This window comes from Corythoichthys intestinalis, chromosome 17, assembly GCF_030265065.1.
Source record: "Corythoichthys intestinalis isolate RoL2023-P3 chromosome 17, ASM3026506v1, whole genome shotgun sequence".
In the NCBI taxonomy this organism is placed as follows: Eukaryota; Metazoa; Chordata; class Actinopteri; order Syngnathiformes; family Syngnathidae; genus Corythoichthys; species Corythoichthys intestinalis.
This window is the reverse complement of record NC_080411.1, coordinates 26,043,385-26,065,493: the sequence shown is the minus strand read 5'-3', so window position 1 is coordinate 26,065,493 and position 22,109 is coordinate 26,043,385. Positions and strand designations below refer to the sequence as shown.

Genomic DNA, 22,109 nt, shown 5'->3' with positions numbered 1-22,109 from the left:
AAACTAGCTTCATGCTGAAATCAACAGTAAATCGATTGGAGCAATCAATTGTTAAATTGTAGCCTTCAGTGTCCCATTTACAGACATTGATATACTTTTGTCACTGCCTGCTGGCTTGATAATCAGCGTAACTTTTCCATTGTGGCTTTCATCAGCACAGCTAAGATGTGGCGTATCATTCCCTGCCTGAAGCAAGTAACAGTCACCAAGGGGGTATTTACCCTGACAAGCTGAATTACACTTTCTTTTGGTTCTTTTCCTTTCCAGACTTTCGCAAGAATAACTAAAACCTGACTAGACCAAAACCTTGTTAGAATACCTTGTTAGAATTGAATTTTGGAGTGGACTATAATAGTAGAAATATTATATTTGTTTCATTGAATATAAACCAATTACCATTAGGGGTGCAACGGTTCAGTTAGCCCACGGTTCGGTTTGAACCTCGGTTTTGGGATCACGTTTTCGGTTCGGTTTGCATTTTTTTTTTTTTTTTTAAACTGCCTTTATTTTGCGTTTAAGAAAATGAAATAAACACTTAAAATGTAAACATTTTCGACTGTTAAAATGCCTCTTACCTCTTTGGCTAGTGTAGTGACTGACTACTGAAATACACACACAGTAGTAAAAAAGTTACTTGGCAAAGTAACTGGTGTTACCTTTAATGTTTTTTTTCTTCTTCATTTTTTCAAAAAAAAAAAAAAAAACATAGTAACCTTTGCTATTTAATGTTGTGAATCAACCGTTAAAGTTGATAAAATTGCTGCCGTTTTTGCATTAGTTCCTTTCTGTCTACTTTCGACATGTGAAAATTTTAAAACTGTTTCATCCTTTAAAGATAGACTCAAGTCAAGATTTTGCCGATTTAGGAGTATTTTAGATAAAAAGTTACTTAGGTTCGCTAGGAAGGTTCACTATAACAGAGCGTTTCTGAGAAGTTAATTGCTCTAAAATGGCGGCTGTTTACTAACGATACAGAGTCTGTCATTTCGCATGTAGTTCTATATGCATGAGATATCTAGGCGTAGATTGTATGCTGTCGGCTACAGTCAGGAAATATTGGAGCCACCTAGCCTAGTATCGCGTTTGCTACAGCGTCACAACAAACACTCTTCCCTCTCCGTGTCACTGACTTTTCTCGCGTCATTCAACCAACGTATTAACGCACATTGTCGCGTTGCCGAAACGGTGACAAAATCCGAACGGAGGTAAAAAAAACGTAATGTACAAAAAACGTACAGATTGTGAACATAACGTACGGCGTACACATTTAAAAATCAGTGTTCACTTGTACAAATTACGCCGAGACCGTACAACTTGACAGGTATGAATTATGGTCAACCGTCACAGTTAGGTAGGAGCACTCTGTAGCACGGGACGTCCAACTATCAGTGGTCAGGGCGAAACTATGTGCTTTAGCGAAATCATCTTCGATGGCTTTGCGTGCCGTTTCATAAATGTCGGGGATTACGTTGTTGGAGAAATATGTCCGCGAGGGAACAATGTAACACGGGTCAAGCGTTGCAAATAAATTAATGAAGCCCGTTGTGTATTTTCACTGGCGACATCTTCGGGGTTGTCCTGCTCTGAGAAAGTGATATCTGTGGGTGATGCCGGCTGAGGTACCGGAGTCACGTTATTAGTGTGGCCATTAGCATAGGGAACAAGCGCTGAGAAATGCTTGCAAATTGTTTTAGTTTTTTTCCCCCCCAATATTTTCTCTCCCTCTGCATTGTAGTCCACGGGGAAACCGAAATGTTGCCACACCAAACATTGGAAAGAAGCTGGTGCTTCCTCAAAATTCGGTCTCTCCACTCCTCCGCTCGCAATAGCTTTTTGTTTTCTTTCTTGTTTCACTTTCACTTTGCTCGTAATCGAGAGAGGGCGTTACTCTTCTTCTATTACACAGGTGCTTGACAGCGATCGGACATTTACTTGCGGGCCGGGAATTTCTCCACAGCTGTGCTTCACGTCACACACAGGCACACAGAGCTCGACCAATTCATTCCACAAGCGTTCGGAATAAATTAATTGCAAAACCGAAAAGGCGTGGGTTCTTAAAGGCCTATTGAACTAGACAGGGCGAACCGTACCGTTCGGCTTTGAACCGCAAACCGTTGCACTGCTAATTACCATGCAGCAACACTATGGAAGAGTGCAAACAGTTCGAAACCTTTCGCCACCAGTAGACTTAGGTGGGCAGATATTGTTCATGAAAAAAATAGCAAATTGATTTCCTTGAATCTGGTTTTGTTCAGCTAGAAGAACCTATGAAAGTGTTTAAAAAGGTGTCAGCACATAAAAGTATTTTGGATTTTCCCGCTTTTTCCCTGCTTGTTACCACCTCGACATGGCTCTCCTGCTATGACTTTGACCATGGCAAATGTAATACCAAAGTATAATTTAAAAAAAAAAAAAAAAAAGGCAAACTGACACAATACCTTTATATGCAATATACATATATATATTTTGTAATAAATGTTTTTTAAGCACTGCAAATGTAAAACTATGATATAAATGAGATATACAGTGCCTTGCAAAAGTATTCGGCCCCCTTGAACCTTGCAACCTTTAGCCACATTTCAGGCTTCAAACATAAAGATATAAAATTTTAATTTTTTGTCAAGAATCAACAACAAGTGGGACACAATCGTGAAGTGGAACAAATTTTATTGGATAATTTAAACTTTTTTAACAAATAAAAAACTGAAAAGTGGGGCGTGCAATATTATTCGGCCCCCTTGCGTTAATACTTTGTAGCGCCACCTTTTGCTCCAATTACAGCTGCAAGTCGCTTGGGGTATGTTTCTATCAGTTTTGCACATCGAGAGACTGACATTCTTGCCCATTCTTCCTTGCAAAACAGCTCGAGCTCAGTGAGGTTGGATAGAGAGTGTTTGTGAACAACAGTCTTCAGCTCTTTCCACAGATTCTCGATTGGATTCAGGTCTGGACTTTGACTTGGCCATTCTAACACCTGGATATGTTTATTTTTGAACAATTCCATTGTAGATTTGGCTTTATGTTTTGGATCATTGTCCTGTTGGAAGATAAATCTCCGTCCCAATCTCAGGTCTTGTGCAGATACCAAAAGGTTTTCTTCCAGAATGTTTCTGTATTTGGCTGCATCCATCTTCCCGTCAATTTTAACCATCTTCCCTGTCCCTGCTGAAGAAAAGCAGGCCCAAACCATGATGCTGCCACCACCATGTTTGACAGTGGGGATGGTGTGTTCAGGGTGATGAGCTGTGTTGCTTTTACGCCAAACATATCATTTTGCATTGTGGCCAAAAAGTTCAATTTTGGTTTCATCTGACCAGAGCACCTTCTTCCACATGTTTGGTGTGTCTCCCAGGTGGCTTGTGGCAAACTTTAAACGAGACTTTTTATGGATATCTTTGAGAAATGGCTTTCTTCTTGCCACTCTTCCATAAAGGCCAGATTTGTGCAGTGTACGACTGATTGTTGTCCTATGGACAGACTCTCCCACCTCAGCTTTAGATCTCTGCAGTTCATCCAGAGTGATCATGGGCCTCTTGGCTGCATCTCTGATCAGTTTTCTCCTTGTTTGAGAAGAAAGTTTGGAAGGACGGCCGGGTCTTGGTAGATTTGCAGTGGTCTGATGCTCCTTCCATTTCAATATGATGGCTTGCACAGTGCTCCTTGAGATGTTTAAAGCTTGGGAAATCTTTTTGTATCCAAATCCGGCTTTAAACTTCTCCACAACAGTATCTCGGACCTGCCCGGTGTGTTCCTTGGTTTTCATAATGCTCTCTGCACTTTAAACAGAACCCTGAGACTATCACAGAGCAGGTGCATTTATACGGAGACTTGATTACACACAGGTGGATTCTATTTATCATCATCGGTCATTTAGGACAACACTGGATCATTCCGAGATCCTCACTGAACTTCTGGAGTGAGTTTGCTGCACTGAAAGTAAAGGGGCCGAATAATATTGCATGCCCCACTTTTCAGTTTTTTATTTGTTAAAAAAGTTTAAATTATCCAATAAATGTTGTTCCACTTCACGATTGTGTCCCACTTGTTGTTGATTCTTGACAAAAAAAATAAATTTCATATCTTTATGTTTGAAGCCTGAAATGTGGCGAAAGGTTGCAAGATTCAAGGGGGCCGAATACTTTTGCAAGGCACTGTACATAAAAGAAAAAGATATGTACATGTACACATGCGTATAGCTTAACGTTTTTTAAATAAACACATTAGACTCCAGCGGTTCCTTCCTTGACTGACGATAATGATGAAGAAACACCTGTGCACTTCGATGAAGATGACAAAATGCTCAGGTGTCAAGGGAGCCTTATACAGTACCTAAAAAATCTGCAAATAACTGAAACCGCAAATTTCGAAGCGCAAATTGGCGAGGGATCTCTGTACTCTATTCGAGCCAGCCAACAGGAGGAAATGTCATTTATTCGTTTTGTTTTCGTGCCGTGAGTTGGAGAAAGACGTGAATCACACTCACGTCTCATATGCAGCAGACTGATAAATAAGGAATACATTCTTGGTTTAGATGTCTTGGTGGCCTTTGAATTTTAAACAACGCCATCAGCTCTGAAGGAAGTGAGTTCACTATCACGTGACTTTTGGCAGTAATTTTCTCTGTCGCCGAGGAACACGAGAATGCACGTCGATTGCTCATTACCGAAATAAAGTAATCAGATAACAGTAACGCGTTACTGATAACAGTGTACAGAGAGTCCTAAGTTAAAAACAGATTCGAAACTCATTTGTATATTGGAATACCGCCTGGTCTCTGACTAACTTATGCTCATGCAGTAGTAAAATCAAAAATCTACATCATGGTAACTGTTGTTGCCATTAAACCAAGAACCCCTTTGTATATCTTTTGTGATCAAATTTTTCCCCCGAAGTGTAGCATGGTTTAATTGCAAAAATGACCACCCCAATCTGTTAGAAATAGAGTGCAGCCATTATCAGCCACTATTGCACTGTAGAAAAGTGGCATTTTAGTGACTACTTTCTCAATGGACCTGGTCCTCCTCCCTGAATCATAATGGCAGTTTGCAGTATGCCCTAAAATGGACGCTGCCCATTATTAAGTTCCTTAATATAGTTATTTTCAGTCTCAAGGCTTTAAATTAAAAGTTACCAGTTAATCAGTGTGCTTCAACATCATGGTTATTAACATGGTGACAGGGAGCTCGAATTTAGTATTTGCCACATAGTGTAATTTGAAATAGGAAAAGGTGGAATACGAAAGGGCTCCTGTTCGTGTTGAGGAAATAGGACCAATTTAGGGTCCATGAAGTAGGTCATGCAATGTAACAATATGTAGCCAGTTCACATTAGTTCTGGCCAACTGAAGCCAAACTCAAACTACACAATTTTCATTTTCGTTCCCTATGGTCACAGTGCCAGATTACAAGACACAGTGTCATCAAGTCATTGTGTGTCTGGCAATTGAAAAGATGGCACATTATAAGTCCACAGCCTTCCCGATCATTGCATGCCGCTGCAAAGAGTACTATCCAAAAGTAGATGTTGCCAGGAGGCTGGATAAGCAGCTATCAATCAGTCATACCAATGGAGGCACTGCCTGTCATAATAGTGTTCCTCAGCTCAGAAAGGGAAAATAAATTAAAAGGAGACTTTGGACTTTTTTCTGCAACGCGAGGGAGAGGGCAGTATGGGCTGACACCCCCCCCCCCCCCCCCCCCCCCCAATGATTTGACGTGATTAATTTGTCATCACTTAATTATGTTATTCCATTCACTATAAACCGAAAGGGACAATAAGATTCACTGTGTATAGGTTTTTTTAAATACAGTCTTCATCTATAACTAGTGAGGTGGTCTGGGGAGCACTTCGAGGGCATACTATTTCCCACTGAAGCATTTCTTGCTCTTCTTTTATTAAAATATTGGCCAGTTCTGATGGCAATAGTGCAATTTTACTCTCCCCCTTGCAATTGAAACTCTGCTGTAAAGAAAGGAAGGATCCAAAGTTCTTAAGCCAGTGAGCTCAGTCATAAGGGCAGTCAGTAAGGGCTATGCCCAGTTTATGAATTAAAGCAGCCGTTAAAAGTATTTCTACAAACCCCTCAGCTCTGCTTTGCCAGAAATGGAAGAATCAGCTCATGTCAATAAAATCATTGTTTCTTCAACTGTCAAACCAGTAATACGTAATATGAAACATTTATTTGTTAATATTTATTCTTAGAATAGTTCTTTAATAGCTTTGTTTTCTGCTGAGTGGGAGCACTATTGCGAACAGATATTAATACTTTTTGTCAAGGTTTCACTGAGATAATGGTGGCGTTTAAAGCGCTTTGGTTGATGTGCTAGGAAGACATTGATGTTAACTGGAACAAACAGAACATTAATTTCGAGACGGCACCACCCTTTAAAAAAAAAAAAAAAAAACACAAAAAGATAAACAATTTCTGTCTACATTAAAACAATCTAAGAGACTACTATTTTTCACAATTTCACACAGGTCCCCTCTTGGAAAAAGAAAGAGCTCCATCTCAGGAACTAAGAAAACGTCAGGTTCCTCTGTTTCTCCTGACCCATCACCAAATAGAGCTTTGTCGCCATCTTCAAGCCCCAGCTCCAGCCTGGCCCAATCCAGGTAGGCCTTTGCCTGGTCTGTTTTGCCTGTCTTGGTGGCTTTTTACTTTTTTTTTTCTTTAAACCAAGCCATATGATATAGCACACAATTGAATTATACTCTAGTGCGACCTTCCTGCACTCCACCAACTAATAATTGGCTTAATGCAGGGGATGTCCAAACTTTTTGCAAAGGGGGCCAGATTTGGTGTGGTAAAAATGTGGGGGGCCGACCTTAGCTGACATCCTTTACGTAGAACAATATATTTCATCAAATTTTAGCAAGCCATTCTGTGTGTCACATTTGCTTTATTTTTTATTTTTTTAATTAATAATTTCAACAGTCTCGCAACTAGCCTTTGTGGCGTTCTCTTTCGAATCTCGGGCTCTTGTGAAATACTGCAGCTGTAAAATTAAACTAGCTTCAAGTTGCTTGAATTTCTTGCTACATATCTTCTCTGTAATCTTGTCGTAAATGTCAGCGTGTCTTGTTGGGTAATATCGCCTCACATTGAACTCTTTAAAAACAGCGACAGTCTCTTGGTGAATGAGGCAGACACAGTTGATGCGTATTTTAGTTGAGAAATATTCCAATTTTCACCTATCCTTGAAGCGTTGGCCATCGCAGTCAACTTTTTTTTTTTTTTGTTGATTGTCGTTATTTTAGAAAATTGGGAATAAAGGGTCACCTGGGGTAATGTTGCTTAATGTGCTGCTACCTTTTAGTGGGTAAATGAGGAGCAGCATTTAGTGTGTAAGCTACTTCATATGCTGGTAGCAGTACTGCTGACCAATTTATTATGAAATTTGACAAAGGGCCGCATTTGGCCCCCGGGCCGGACTTTGGACATATCTGGCTTAATGTGACAAAGTTACTGTACATATTTGCAATGGAGACTCATTATTCTTTTTTTACATGACAAAAAAACTTTTAACCGCCTAACATTGACAATTCTCCAATTAAAAGCCAACGAGGGTTATACATACATTAAGTTCCGGTTTTATTGAAAATTGACATGACTGTGTGTGCATATTTCCCTCATGATTTGAGATTGATTAGACATTCACAAATATCCTTTTATGTGAATTTTTCCTGTTTGAAAAATTATATTCTGAGCATTGTTGAGCTCTGTTGATGTGATGATTTACAGGTAAACGTTTCCCTTTCTAATTTTTCTGTCCTCATTTGGTTGTTCTAGATTCCTGTGTTTCTTTGAACATTTTAGAACGTAGCATACATATTTTATGCCTCTTTCTTTTAACCCGATTGGTTTCTTTCTTTTCCTCTCAGCTCTTGCTTTTTCTTCTGTTAAACTCTGCATCTCCTATCGTCTCCATCTTGTCTCTCTGCAGGGGTGCTTCTCAGGAGAAAGAGCCTGTGTCCTCATCGATAGTATCTGCTGTTCAGTCCAAAATAACTCAGGTATTGTGCTCCTTTCACCTAATGGTCATGGTATGATGTTGTCACTCATAATTAAAGTTTGAATTATTTATGCATTACATTTTAAAGTGATTACCCTTATACATTTGTGGGATAACATATAATGTATCTGTGATTTGAATTGTGCCATCATTATAGTTAAGAATGTGTTGTTTTATGTTTATTAATATCAGTGATCATTTGAGAAATGCGAAGATTATTTCCGGTATCAAAAAAGCGATTTGTGAAAATTCGAGGTTAAATAAACGGTTAGGCCGAAAAGGTTCTATCAAAGTAACTTTCCAGAACCAAAATATTTCCTTTCTAGTATAAAACCATGATGAGTCAGTGTGTATGTTTTTGACACTGAAATCAAGCCTCAGCCCTTTGCTTCACCATATCAGTGAAAAAGTATCTACCCACTTTTCAAATGGTTATTTTTAGGCATAGTTTCCCCAATTTATTAAGAGATAACCCAGTAGAACCTGTATGACAAATGAAATGGGCCAAAAGATTGCACAAAGGTGGTACTAAATTCCAAGATCCAAAGATATTCAAGCACAAATGAAAAATGAAATATCTACAAGTGTACAGGGGGGTTACACAGCCATTTTAAAACAATTGTTAGAGCCATTAACCATGAATAGGAAAACTATGGATCAGCGGGAACAATAATTACCCCAAGAGCACAGTGGCGACTCGTGCAGGAGGTCTTGAAAGAACCTAAGCCGACATCTAAAGAACTGTACACCCTTGATCAAAAGTTTTGAGACTTTCTCATTCAACTGAATGGTGAAAAGTCTCAAAACATATGACTGTGCGTATACAGTTCTTTTGAGTTTCACGATGAAAAGCACGACAACCAAAAAGGCCACAAAGGCTCAGGTTTCTCTAGCCAAATAAAACAAAAGTGTAAATATTTGCCAAGAATCTTGGGAAAATATTCTATACACTGATGAGATGATTTTGTACTTGTTGGAAGGCATGAGTGTGTCTTGTTACGTCTGGTGTGAATGGAGCACTGCATTTTTGAAAAAGAACTGCTCACCGACAGTCATGGTGGTGTCGAGGAGATGCGAAGCTACTTCGGGATCTAGATGATTTGTTGTGATTGGATCATGATTTCTCCTCTTTTTTTTAATAAAATCCCTGAAAACATCTTTTTTAAACTCTTAAACTAAAGCAGATTTGGGTTCTGCAACGGTACCGGGATCCCAAAAATGCAAGCAATTCAACTTCTGAATATCTTAAAAATACTAAATGAATGTTTCTGAATGGTCTCGTAAAAGTAGACTTGAAACTGATTGAAATGCTGTGGCATAAATGCTCTTAAAAGGCCATTCATGATGATCAAAAACCCTCCAGTGTTGCTGAATAAAAAAAAAAAAAAAGTGAATGGATGGAAAAGGCTTGTATTCAGTTGTTGCTGCAAAGAATAGACCTACCAGTTATCAGGTTTTTTAGGCAGTTACTTTTATACACTGGGACAGGTACTTTTGAATAGTACTTTCCCCTTTTTAAATAAAAAACAAACAACAAATAAATAAACAAATAAAAAATAAAGTTTTCTCACATTTGTTTCATAATTTAACATTACAATGGAAAAAAAAGAGAGAGAGAGAGAGAAATAAAAAAGGACTTTCAGGACGCTTTCACATTGGACCAAGAGGACCAGGGTCCGGTTGGAGAGCTACGTCACAACAACATTTGAATATGACTTGTTGAAAAGGTTCAGCATTCGCACTGCACCAACCGAACTTCGTCATTTGCATCACGTGGACGAACAGCGGACTCATTGATTGGACAAATAGAACAGGAACTACCTCCCTCCTCGGAGGGGAGGGAACGTGCACAGCTGCACATATTGTAGCATAAATTAAGTCGTCGCTCGGCCAGCAGCAGGCGCGCTCCCTCCCGACTCTATGCCGAGCGAACTGGAGTGTATAAAAAAAATGCTTCAGGGAACATTAAACAGAAGGAAACCGTTTGGTAACCCAATTCACACAGGTGAGCAATCGCTCTCACTTTCGTGACTTTTTGGATTCTCAAATCCCGCCACTTCCAGGAAAGCGAGACTTACAAAATGGTCGCCCCGAGAGGCTCCTCCTGTCTTGGCCACTGTCACTCTCACGCGGTCCGTTAAGGAACAGCATGCAAAACACAACATTACAACTTGATTCTGTGTATGAAATGCAACTACTAAGCGCAGCACAACAACATTTGGCCATGATTAATTGTGTGTCATTTTGCCATTGTTTATTCTGAGTAGCGTGGGCGCTGTACTTCGGCTTCCAAGGATGCGCTGTATGTAGCGTCCCAGCTCCAGGCTGTGTCGCTAAACACACAAAGTAGCAAAAGCGCACCCTGCTCCGGTTGCATTCACAAGCGAAGCAGGGTGCGTTTAAAGCAGACAGAGACCCACGATTTTTGAGCGGAGCAGAGTTCGTTTTTTTTTGGTCCAAACTAGAGTTCGGATTCGCGTTCAAATTTACAAAACTATCTAACTATCTGAGAAAAAGAACTCTGGTCTGTTTAAAACGCACCAAATAGTGAGAGTTTGAAAGCGCCGTTAGATGGGGCAAAACATTGTCATGCCACTATAGTGAGGCACTGCTTTGAAATAAAGCGGAACTGAGTTTGTACAGGATTCACGCTTGGTTTGATTCAATCTGGTGGAGCTCATGAAGCTACATATAAAATCTTATTATTACCTATGGAATCTGCTAGGCAAAGACAGATTTTATTGGGTCCTCATTTGGAAGAGTGACACTAGCTAAATGTGAGAAAGCATGTCAGGAAAACATCTCATCCTTAGATTCTACATTAAAACTTAGTCCACAGGTGTGGTAGAACTCAAAACTTGAAAGGAAATATTTAATATGATTTCATTTATGAAGTTCATGACGAATGGGCAAAATTGCTGATGATCACTTTAAAACGCATTATCAATAGTTCCTGGAAAAAATTAACTGTTTTTGCTTTTTTCTGATTTGAAAACCAGCTATCATTCAATTTTATGTGTATATGCAGTAATGTGAGAGAATGCTACATTTTTATGGTCCTGCAGTCATAATGGCCTTTTGTGGCAAATCATAAGAATGATGTGGGCCGCAACAAAAATGAGGTTGAAACCCTTGGTTTAGTCCAAACTACCTGAAGCAAAATAGGCATTGTTTAATTTGTAAAACTGTAGACTGGTCTAGTGCCTGTGGGTCATATCTCAAAGAACATCGTATTGGTCTTCTCACTCAACAAAATATATTCTGCTGCGCTTTGTTTAACACTACTGTGGAGAATTGATGATGGGCATCAGGCTGCTTTCCATATTCTCATGCGTACGCACATTTTGTTCCGGGTAGAAAAATGTAATGTATGATTTTCAGAAAGCTTGAATGATTGTTGGGGAAAGGTGGTTAGAAGGGTCATTTGTCGCTACTTATGTGTCTCCAATCAAATTTCCAGTGATGACTGCCCAGTTGCACTACTGCTTGAAAACAACACTCACCAACTCACTGCTCCTCTTGCCTTGATCACACCACGGCTTCCTAACTCCTGCTGTTTTCTGCCGAGTTACGGTAGTCATAGCTACTTATTACGACTTAACCCCCACCTGTGATGTTTTACAAACAAATCATGAATAATTCAACACCTTCTAATAGCCTTGTTGCTGTTGGCTTCATCCCGCCTCGCTGTCGTGTTCGACACTGCTTTCCCCTCTCCCCATAGTCTCTGCTGTTGGTTTGTTTCATATGCAATGTGATGCATCCATCGTGCAGCATTTGTCTTACATACGGTATCTGCACTCCATTAGGTTTATGAATATTTTTGCTGATTTCTAGTGATTATTGTTCATCACAACTGTTTAAGGCTAGGCTAGTGAACCCAAAGAAAACGAGACACAAATATTTTGGCAAGCCGGTGCTGCCTTGACAGGATTTTAATGAGTCAAGAATGAAATGGAGTGGTGTTCCAACTCCTGTTATATTATCACAAAGTAAGGCTAGGTTGTTATCGTGCAAAAACAAACCCCAAAGAAACCTCACTTGTACAGCCTTTTTCACACCACCTTTCTACTAAATTGGCAACAGAGGTGCAACTGTAGAGCTGACATTTATTTGGACAGAACTGACAAAAACAGGACATTGCCTTGTCCATAATGCATGTGAAACTGTTCTTGCGGATTCGCTTAATCATTTTATTAGATGCATAGCGATGTCAGCCTTTCTAAGGAAACTGTGTACAGTGAAATTCTCCTTTCCCGTTACAGATTAGTGTCTTTTAACTTGTTACATTCAATATTCAGTTGTAGCCAACACATTTCTCATTTGACTTTAACTACCCCTACCAAGTCAGCACCTAATATACAGGATAATGAGTTAAAAAAAAAAAAAGCCAGTGTACGTGGACAGTACGAAGCATCTTATGACTGCATCAGCGATGTTTTTGGCAGCCATTTTAATTTTCATCTTAGTTTTTGTCTTTTGGACGATAATACTTAGTCTTACTACTTAGTACTTAATACTTAGTCATATTTTGGTCATTTGAAAATGTGTTTGTCTTCGTCTAGTTTTTGTTGACGAAAACTTACGAAAACGACATTAACTCAATATTTTCGTCTTTTCAAAGTTCAAAAGTTTCACTTCAAAAATATGTAAGAAAAGGTTTCCAATGAACATTGACAATCACATATTGTAGGATCTACAAATCTATCACGTGATAATACACTCTCAGCAGGAAAACAGTAGGCTACATTAGTTTCGATTAGTTGTAATAAGTTGTCCGAGAGTTTAGGAGGATGCTCGCCGTTAGCAATAGCCTAATGCTAACGTGAATGTGAATGCTATGCTGACACTATGAGTTACATTTAGCACTCAGCAAAGACCTTTAAAGGCTAAAACAACATTGCCTATTCTCTGTTGCCGAGATAAGACAAATATTACCGTGTGTGTCTCATAACAAGCAATGGGGAGACTGGAGAGGACACTAGATTAGTGGATGTATTGGGGGGGTCGCAGCACGTCACATGAGTGACACAACCAGGCAGGCTAACGACACATAAAATGTCACACATAGTGAACATGCGACGAAAACTATAGCTACTATATATTTTCGTCTCGTTCTCATCTCGTGAGACGAAAACTGGCATTATTTACGTTAAGTTTTAGTCTCTCAAGATATGTTTTTAGCCCGTTATCGTCTCATCATCGTCATGAAAAAATTGTTCCTCAACGAAATATTTTTGTTATAGTTATGGTTGACGAAAACAACACTGGATTGCATGATAGAAAGCTACTTAAAAACTCAATTATACTGGAACAGTTGTTTTCTTTGTATTCTTGGTGATAAGCAGTGTTTACGGGGTCCACAGAAGTAATCACGGGGGTGGGTTCTTTGTGTGTTTTTCCACAAGACAAAACACATTACAGAATGAGGTAATAAATGAGTTTGAGATTTAGGCATTTAGGCATCATTCCTTTAAAAAAATGTAATTCTATTTATAATTCCAATTTAGAACGCCATTAATGGTTTACTTAAATAGATTCTTAATCTTAACCTTTAGTTGCAAATTGGGTTTGTAGAAATTGCATGCTTAATCTGTGTAATAGTAATGAGTGTGACTCAGTTTTAAGGAACCAAATAAAATACCCTGCCCATCCAAAGAGCCTTGGGTCCATTATGTGCTATTCAAGCCTTGGTAGCCCGCTTCAATCGTCTTCATTTGAGTCAACAAAAGTAGGTAGTCGTTGAAGCCATTCCTTCAATCAAAGGTAAATCAGATCTTGCTGGAACTGACCGTGAAGGTTGAAGCAGGACAGATGACGAATGTTAACCTCCTGAGATTTCCTCCTGGCTCATTTGAGTACATTAAAAAATCAGCAGGGGTCGCCAAGTCCGGTCCTCGGGAGCCTCAATCCAGACAGTTTTCTATGTTTCCCTCCTCTAACACACCTGAATCAAATGCTCAGCTATCAGCAAACACTGTAGAAGTCTGACAATGATCCTGATTATTTGTAGTGCTGCAGCTATCGATTATTTTACTAGTTGATTAATCCATCAACGAGTTAGTTTGAAGAATTGTGTATTCAGATCAGGAACATTTCATACGTTGCAGAATAAATTTTAAGAAACATAAAACAAAGGCTTGCTAAGATTGCACTCTCAAAAGGGCATTAAATGTGAATACAAAATAAAATTCCCAAGTGTTTCTTCAAACTATGCACAATTGCACTTTCATTTAAAAATAAATTTACAGTAAATACCTGAGTTTAGCCTCAAACGATATGAACAAAAAAGAGATCAATGAGGATCTAAGTACAACAAGAGAACTGGCTAACGTGCATAGCAAAAGTCCGCTAGCTTAAATGCTATAGAATGCTAACATTTTTTTTTAACAATGCTCTTAACCAATCGTTCAAACACATATCCCCACAAAAAAAAAAAAAAAAAAAAAAAAAAAAAACGGCTTAATATACTTATAAACTAAATAATGAATACATAAAAAACATATTAGCCCAAATAAATAAGGACTTTATGTTGGTCTTAACAGGGAGCAGCTGGATTCAGCCATGTTAAATGAGTTCTGTCATATTCACTGTTTCCACTAGAGGGCAGTGTATCCTCCCAAATCAATAAAACTAAATGCAACACTTTCAAAACAAACCATTACAATGCCACTCTATTTAAACAGATACTTGAAGAAGCAAAATTTGATTTGAAGCTTTTTTCTAATCGAATTACTCGAGTTAATCAATTAATCGTTGCAGCACTAATTATTTGATTCATTTATGTTGGAAAAGGAAGACATGGAAAACAGGCTAGATTGAGGCTCTCAATGACCTGACGTGGCCACCCACCCTAACCCTGGAAAAATGCATTGCAAAATATTTTTTTAATCAGAAAAAAAAAAGCTTGCATCTCATTAAGTAAAGTGGTGCTAGCTGCATGGCTTGTTGCTTGACTTGTGCACACCTTGACAATGCACTACTAGGAGGAAGAAAATGTGGCTAGAAGGACCACACAGGAACCTTGTCAGTGCAAGCCATCACTGACAAGTGTGTGTTTAGTGTACATTTCTCGTCACTGGGGGCAAAAATGAAATGAAATGGCCTTTTGATTGATGTGATATGACAATTCCACACCCTCTGTGATTACAGCTTTTAATTTGTCTCTTCTGTCAGCAGAGCTCAGGGGTGGGTATTTGTCTGTGTGTGAATGATTAACTCCCCGGATGTGAGCTTGCTCTTCCCTGGAGAAATGAAAATGAAAGCGAAAACTAAAGGAATTATTTTGCTGCTGGGGATTTGGTAACCATCTAGGTTAGGGTTCTATGAATATATTGTATGTTTTTGTGTGCCAACAGTAGGCAGGGAGTGCACTCCAAAAGAAGCTGTAAAAGTATTAATCCATTGTGTGCAAAGTACTTCACACATTGTTAATGTGAACACTTTTGCCCGATATCAATTTCAGGAAAATTGGGGGACAGATTTAGGGTATGATTAGACTTTTGTCCAAAGTCAGCTGGAGTAAGCTCCAGCACACCTGTGACCCTAACAAAGATGAATGGTGTTAAAAATCGATGGATGTACACTGTAAATCAATGCTCACAACTGAGTTTGAGTGTGGAGACGTTTTGTCTGGCAAAAAAAATCCAGAAGAATCATGATGTTAAACAAATGTAAATTAATAAATAAATGCCAGATTACTGGTCACTGTGGCATAAGTTGATGAAAATTGTTTTGCACCATGCGGTAATTCTTTGCAGCCTCTGCCAGCAATTGGACGTACGCCGACGTAACTGGCACGGAAACAAGATTATGTACTGCAAATCCACCCAGTTCAGTTGGATCAGGAGTATTGCACAGCTGATGGCAGTAACCTCCCAAAAATGTTTCATTGTCGACAAAAGAAATTTTGTTATATAGATATTTTGGCAAAACATATGAAGTCTATACACATAATTTCCTTTTGCTAGCCACACAAAATAATTTGGCCCCCTGGCCAAGAGATTGACATATATGATTAGAGTATTCGAAATATAGTAATTCCCCACTATATTGCATTTCTTTGTTGGCCAACAGTAAAACACGATCACACTCGGACCCCTCCCACGTAGATGCTGCTGCCAGCCATTTTTCCCTCATAGTCACAATTCCTACCGCTCCTTATCCCTTAGGAATAGTGTAGAAATACTGCAAATGGAAATGAAAAATGAATTAAATGAATTGAGGATGGAAAAAAAAAACATTTCAACATTGTATGTTTTCTAAACAGTCATTTGCAAGTTGAGATCTGGTGAGCAACATAAGATAACTTGGCAGGCTAGACATTGATTTTTATTGTACAAAATTATACGTGAAGTAGCTACAATGAATAATTGAGCTAGTGTTGAAAGCTCTTAAGTCGATTGAATTGAGTTCACAAGAAGTGTTGTTTTTGGCATTTTAATTTTCGTCTGAGTCAAAATTTAGTTAGTTTGAAACGTGTTTGTCTTCGTCTAGTTTTAGTCAACAATTCTCAAAATGTTTTCGTCTATAAACTTCAAAAGTTTTAGTCCATGAATAAATAAATAAATAGATAAAAAGGTTTTCAACCAATCCGAATGAACGTTTGACAGAGCACATAATTATCTCCAAGGGCATCAACATCTTCATGATGATAATACACACTCAGCAGGAAAGCAACACATTATTTGAAATTAATTAAATTCCCCTGGATGCCACGAACTGTATGTAAAAAGTTTTCCAAGAGTTTAAGAAGACTCTCTGAGTCACCGCAATCAATGCTAACAAGAACACTCTGCTAGCGCTACAAGTTAGTTTAGTGTGTGATGATCACTCAGCACTATAAAGGCAAAAGCAACATAGTATAGCCAAAATAAGAAAACAAACAGCACCTGACACGTGTTTCACAAAAGGAGCCTGGAATGGGCACGCACTTACTCATACGATAATAACAGACGTACGGTAAGAAAATATCACACATTGTGATTTATGACAGAAACTATGGCGAATTTTCATCTCGTCTCGTCAGACAACTGGCATCCATCTCGTTATGTTTTAGTTTTAGAAACATTTTTAGCTCGTCATCGTCATGAAAAGATTGTTCATTGACAAATTATTTTCGTTATCGTCATCAACACTGTTCACAAAGCTTTTGGAGATCATGGTTTTAATTAGAGGGGTAAAAAAATCAATCACAGCGCTGCAGACAGTGGGGTTATCAATAGATGTAAACATTTGATGTTTACAATAGGCATGAGAAATGCTTGCAATAGAATGCACATAGTGTGACATACTTTAACTGTTCATTCATTAACATAGGAGGAGTGGTTATTTATTAGATTAATATAAAGCCTAAAGGAAAAAAGTTTTTTTCCCTTCTCGACGACATGATAATGTGATCATTTTTGGGGTTACAAGCAAAGCTGAAGCCAACTCTCTAGCTATCCTACATTTATTGTCGTTGGTGTCGTGCATTACCATGAGCCATTATTGTCAAAAAATACAAATGCTACCCTGAGACACTGAATAGAGCTGAATACTGAATAAAATCGGATGGAACAGGTCCAAGTATGAATGGAAACGTGAGATGATTCCTTAATACTTTTTTGATGGTTTGGGGTTATTGTACAGTTTCTTCAGGTACTTCCAAATAGTTATTTTTAACATTACTTACATTTCTCACACTCTCAAATAGAAATTACAAACAAATTATACATTAATATACATACATATATATATGGCGGAAAACACTCAGGTGGCTTGAAGTTCCGCTCTGAGACACCCAATTTGGCCAACTTTCAAAATTGTCCCATATGCATGTGTGATACATCATTGGAAAGCTTAAAATCTCAATTTTCTGGGGAAAAAAAATTGAACACGAGGGCATTTAAAAAATAATAATAATAATAATAATTTTTTAAACCGCAAAACCCTATCTGGAGGTGAGAGCACGCGAGAGCGGAATTATATACGCCATGACTTTAACGAGATATTATCGCGTCGCTTACCTTGTTCGATCCAAAAACTCCATGTAGCATGTATCACCGAGTGCCAAGACACAGCTGTGAATGGCCACAGCTGGATTTTTGGGGGATTTTGTGGGTGAAACATGGTAATATAACAAGGGTCGTGATGCAGAAATCGCAGACAACACGGAGTGGTCATGATTTTCTTTTTCATATATTTACCCTTTAAATTTTTTTTTTTTTTTTTTTTTTTCTTTGTTTGAATCGATTATTTATCATCTAACATATCGGAGAAAATGCGACAGTAACAACAACAACAACAACAACAAAAAACTAAGCGATAGTTATGAGGTAGATATCCGTAATTTTTTAAAGTTTTTTTTTTTTTTTTTAAATGAAAAATGAGACATCAATTCATGATTCTAAGCTAAAAACGACAGAAATTTTGAATAATAAATATCATTAATTACCTTCGTTTTATGGCTGGGTTGAAACAAAACCGTTGCGCGACGTCTGTAAACGGGGGTTTTCAGGGTAAAACGGACAAATTAAAAATAATTCGGGGGCTTAATGCGCCATGAATCTGCTATGGCAGCATATAGACATATTGTTCTATCAAACAAAACAGTTGTTTTGGCTTAAAATACAGCAGTTTCTTTTAAAGAGGAGTGCAAGAGCAGAAACTGCTTTTTCAGTCTTGTCTGTGTTTTCCGCCATATATAAAGACAAAGGGTGTTCCAAAATGGTTGAACCCATTTTAAATGCCCGTATCTCAGAAACCCCTTGATGGATCTTAATGAAACTAAATACACTTTTATGTTGAAGGTCATAAGTTTTATTGGTTAAATTTACAAAGAAAAGTACAAATATTTGTTGGTTCTATGATAAATTTTCATAAATTTTCAATATGAGCGCCGCCTGTGACTGAACACGTTGAGTCGGTATTCGGGCTCGTGCCAAACTCATTGTATTCGTCTTCGGTAACAGTTTTCAGTGCAGCTGTAATTCTCTGTTTTGTTGTTAAGTTGGTGCCTTCTTTGCAAAATTTGTGAAGAAAGTCTTGGGTGACTGAGTCTGAGTATACTCTTAATATGCAAAATGCCTTTTCTTTTGAAGTGAACGGCATTTCTTAACCTGAAAAGATAGAAATGCCAAACGTTACACGCAAAAACTTGCTGTGTTTCTACACACGCTGTGAAAATTTGAGGTAATTCCAACAAAAATTGTCAAAATTATTGGCCTACGAAATGGGGTCAAACATTTTGGAACACCCTGTATATATACTGTATATTCGTAACAAATTACAATAATTTAAAAATTGTAATGAACATTCATGGCATTCCGTGATTTAATAAGGCAGTGCTTGGTCTGGTTGCCGATAGTTGTCCAGAAGAAAATCCTATCAATGAAAAAAAATGCACATCACATTGAATGCGTCATCACTCATCAGACAAACTATTAGGAAAGAGCCACATTTGTATATTCTCAATAGGCATGTGCCGATTACCGTTTTCAAGGTATAGCAAGGTTTTAAAAAGTCAAGATATCAGATACGGCTAAAACTTGCCATATCAGTGTTAACAAGCCGTTTTTATGTTCAACGCAAGGTGGGGAGTAGTTAGCTAAACCCACCCACACTCACTGGTGGAAGAGGCAGGATCACATTTAAATTTTGTTTACAATATAAAGACATAGAAAACAAATATTACCAAAGGTGCTAGCTTTCTGCCTGTGTCATATTATTATATTTTAAGAACAGAAGGGGGAAAAAACTCAAAGCAGAGGCACTTGCTGTTTCTCAATACCAATCTTAAATGTAGACATGGATGACACCCAGCCCCCTATTTTTAGGGTTGTACTACTTATTTGAATTGACATTTTATTGTGGTGTTTTACAGAAATTCTGTATTTTTTGTTTTGTTTTGTTAATTTAATTTTTCTTCATTTTTTTTTTTTTTTTTTTTTGAAGGAAAAAATCAAAAGCTCGAACAATTATTGGATTTTTCACATAATGATAGGAAAGGTGACAAAGTTGAATTGTTGATTGCTGTGTTTATTATATTTTATATTTAGCTCATAAGTGATCAGATGTTGTTTAAGAATTTTAATATTTCATTCATACATTTTCCGAGCCGCTTATCGTCACAAGGGTCACGAGGGTGCTGGAGCCAATCCCAGCTAACTATTGGCAGTAGGCAGGGTATACTTTGAATCAGTTGCTAGTCAATTGCAGGGCACAACCAGACGGACAACCGTTCGCGCACACAATCATACCTAGGGACAATTTAGAATGTTCGATCAGCCTAGTATGCATGTTTTTGGGATGTGGGGGGAAACCGTAGTACCCCGAGAAAACCCACACAGACATGGGGAGAGCACGCAAACTCTACACAGGAAGACCGGAGCCAGAGATTGAACCCTTGATCTCAGAACTGTGAGGTGGATGTGCTAACCACTTTGCCACCGTGCCGCCAATTTTAATATTTATCAATTATTAAATGGCATGGTATATGTACTAAATGTAAAAATTGAAAATTTTTTAGAAAGAGAAAAATGATTGTCAATGGAAATGAAGTTGTTTTTTCAACCCCAGTTTTTGAAAATAATAAATTTTGGAGCTTTCGTTTCTTTACTGTGCTATTTTTCCTCAAGGTTATTGTAATGTCAAAATCTGATACTATCCCATGCCTACTTCTTCCCATATACAGTAGTTGTTGGTAAGGTTGGAAAGAGTTGTGTGTGGCGAAAAACTGGGCTACTTCAGGAAAATGGAACGTGAACATTGGAGTACGATAGTCCAACATACGTATCAGTTGAAGGCACAACATCCAGATGATCGTGCATTTTGTATTGTTATTATCATTTCTTTTGCCTTACTCTCTATTCTCAAACTGTTGTGTAAGCCAGCAGTGGTTGATGTCACACCAATTTAGGTCAAGGTTCGTCACACTTTGCCAGATAACTTGAAATAATAGCAAAGCGGGTACTTTGCAGTGTAAAAGCTAAATAATAAGGTTGAAACATAAGCAAATCCATGTCATCACTTTTCTTCATTAGAATTATTTCAAGACTAAAAACCTTTTTGAACTTTATCTGTCCCTCTCTGTAGGATCTGATGGCAAAAGTACGTGCCATGCTTGCCTCGTCAAAGGCTTTCCAGCCTCCCACTTCTTGAAGACATTCTGATCAGCTGCTTGCCAATAACACTCAACGGTTTCCATGAGATTATTCTGCTCTTGGCTCTTTGAGCTCTTTTCGCTTAATATCTTTGATTCACCTCCATTGGAGAGTCAGCAGATTAAGGTCAGTACTTAAACTGAAGTGTCTAGTCTGACGCCTATCAGAGAAAGTGGCTTAGCAGACACTGGTGGATCATCATTCAATGTTTTCACACATCAAATATATTTTCTGTATACTTCGATAAATTAATTATTTTGGAATTCATCCAAAAGACTTGATGCTCCTTCCATGAAGGATGTTTGATATTCACATCTGCCCCCTCTCATTTTCAACTACAGAATGCAAAAATTATTTGACCTTTTTTTTTTTTTTGCTATAATTTCTTATTCATTTTAAAGGCTGGTGGTGCCGCTGAAGATATAGCACATGGTCAACAGATATAAAAGAACACATGAAAGGCCCAAAATCACTGATTTTGGCAGATCAATGCCCAAGCCTTTAATGTAAGAAGTTAAGTAATTGTGTTCCAGAAAAAAATTGTCGAAAACAAATTTATGTTTTAGTCCTAACAGGAATTTAAAATGAACAAGAAACTGAAGTAACAGATGTGGTCTATTTTTTTTTTTTTTTTTTTTTGCCATGACTGTATAATTTTAATTTTGTACTTCCCCTTAGCATAACTGTGGTCTATTGTTTCTGTTTCTGATCAAAAACTGTCAATAAAATTTGATAAACAATTTTATTGTTGGTGGTGTGTCAATGTGCAGACAAACTGTTTCCATCATTTCTCCAGATTATGTGTATGGACTCAATTCTTGTCGAGCAAGTAATATTACATCATCTGGATACCTGAAACAAGTTATTAATTGCCATTATAAAATAAGTAACTTTTAAGATGCAATGATACATTTCTATTTTTCAAAATATCATTAACTCTTCTGTTATGTTGAAG

The 22,109-nt window shown here is 38.0% G+C and overlaps 1 protein-coding gene across 1 annotated transcript in view; it reads left to right on the top strand.

Moving 5' to 3' along the window:
• The window catches only part of sfswap (splicing factor SWAP), a 76,820-nt gene extending 54,933 nt beyond the window's left edge, over positions 1 to 21,887 (top strand). Inside the window, exons 17-19 of the mRNA XM_057818814.1 lie at positions 6,478 to 6,612; positions 7,944 to 8,013; positions 21,087 to 21,887. Coding sequence (XP_057674797.1) covers positions 6,478 to 6,612; positions 7,944 to 8,013; positions 21,087 to 21,152 — 271 coding nt within the window. The 3' untranslated portion in view covers positions 21,153 to 21,887. The remainder of the gene's footprint in view (positions 1 to 6,477; positions 6,613 to 7,943; positions 8,014 to 21,086) is intronic.
• Positions 21,888 to 22,109: the final 222 nt, after the last annotated feature.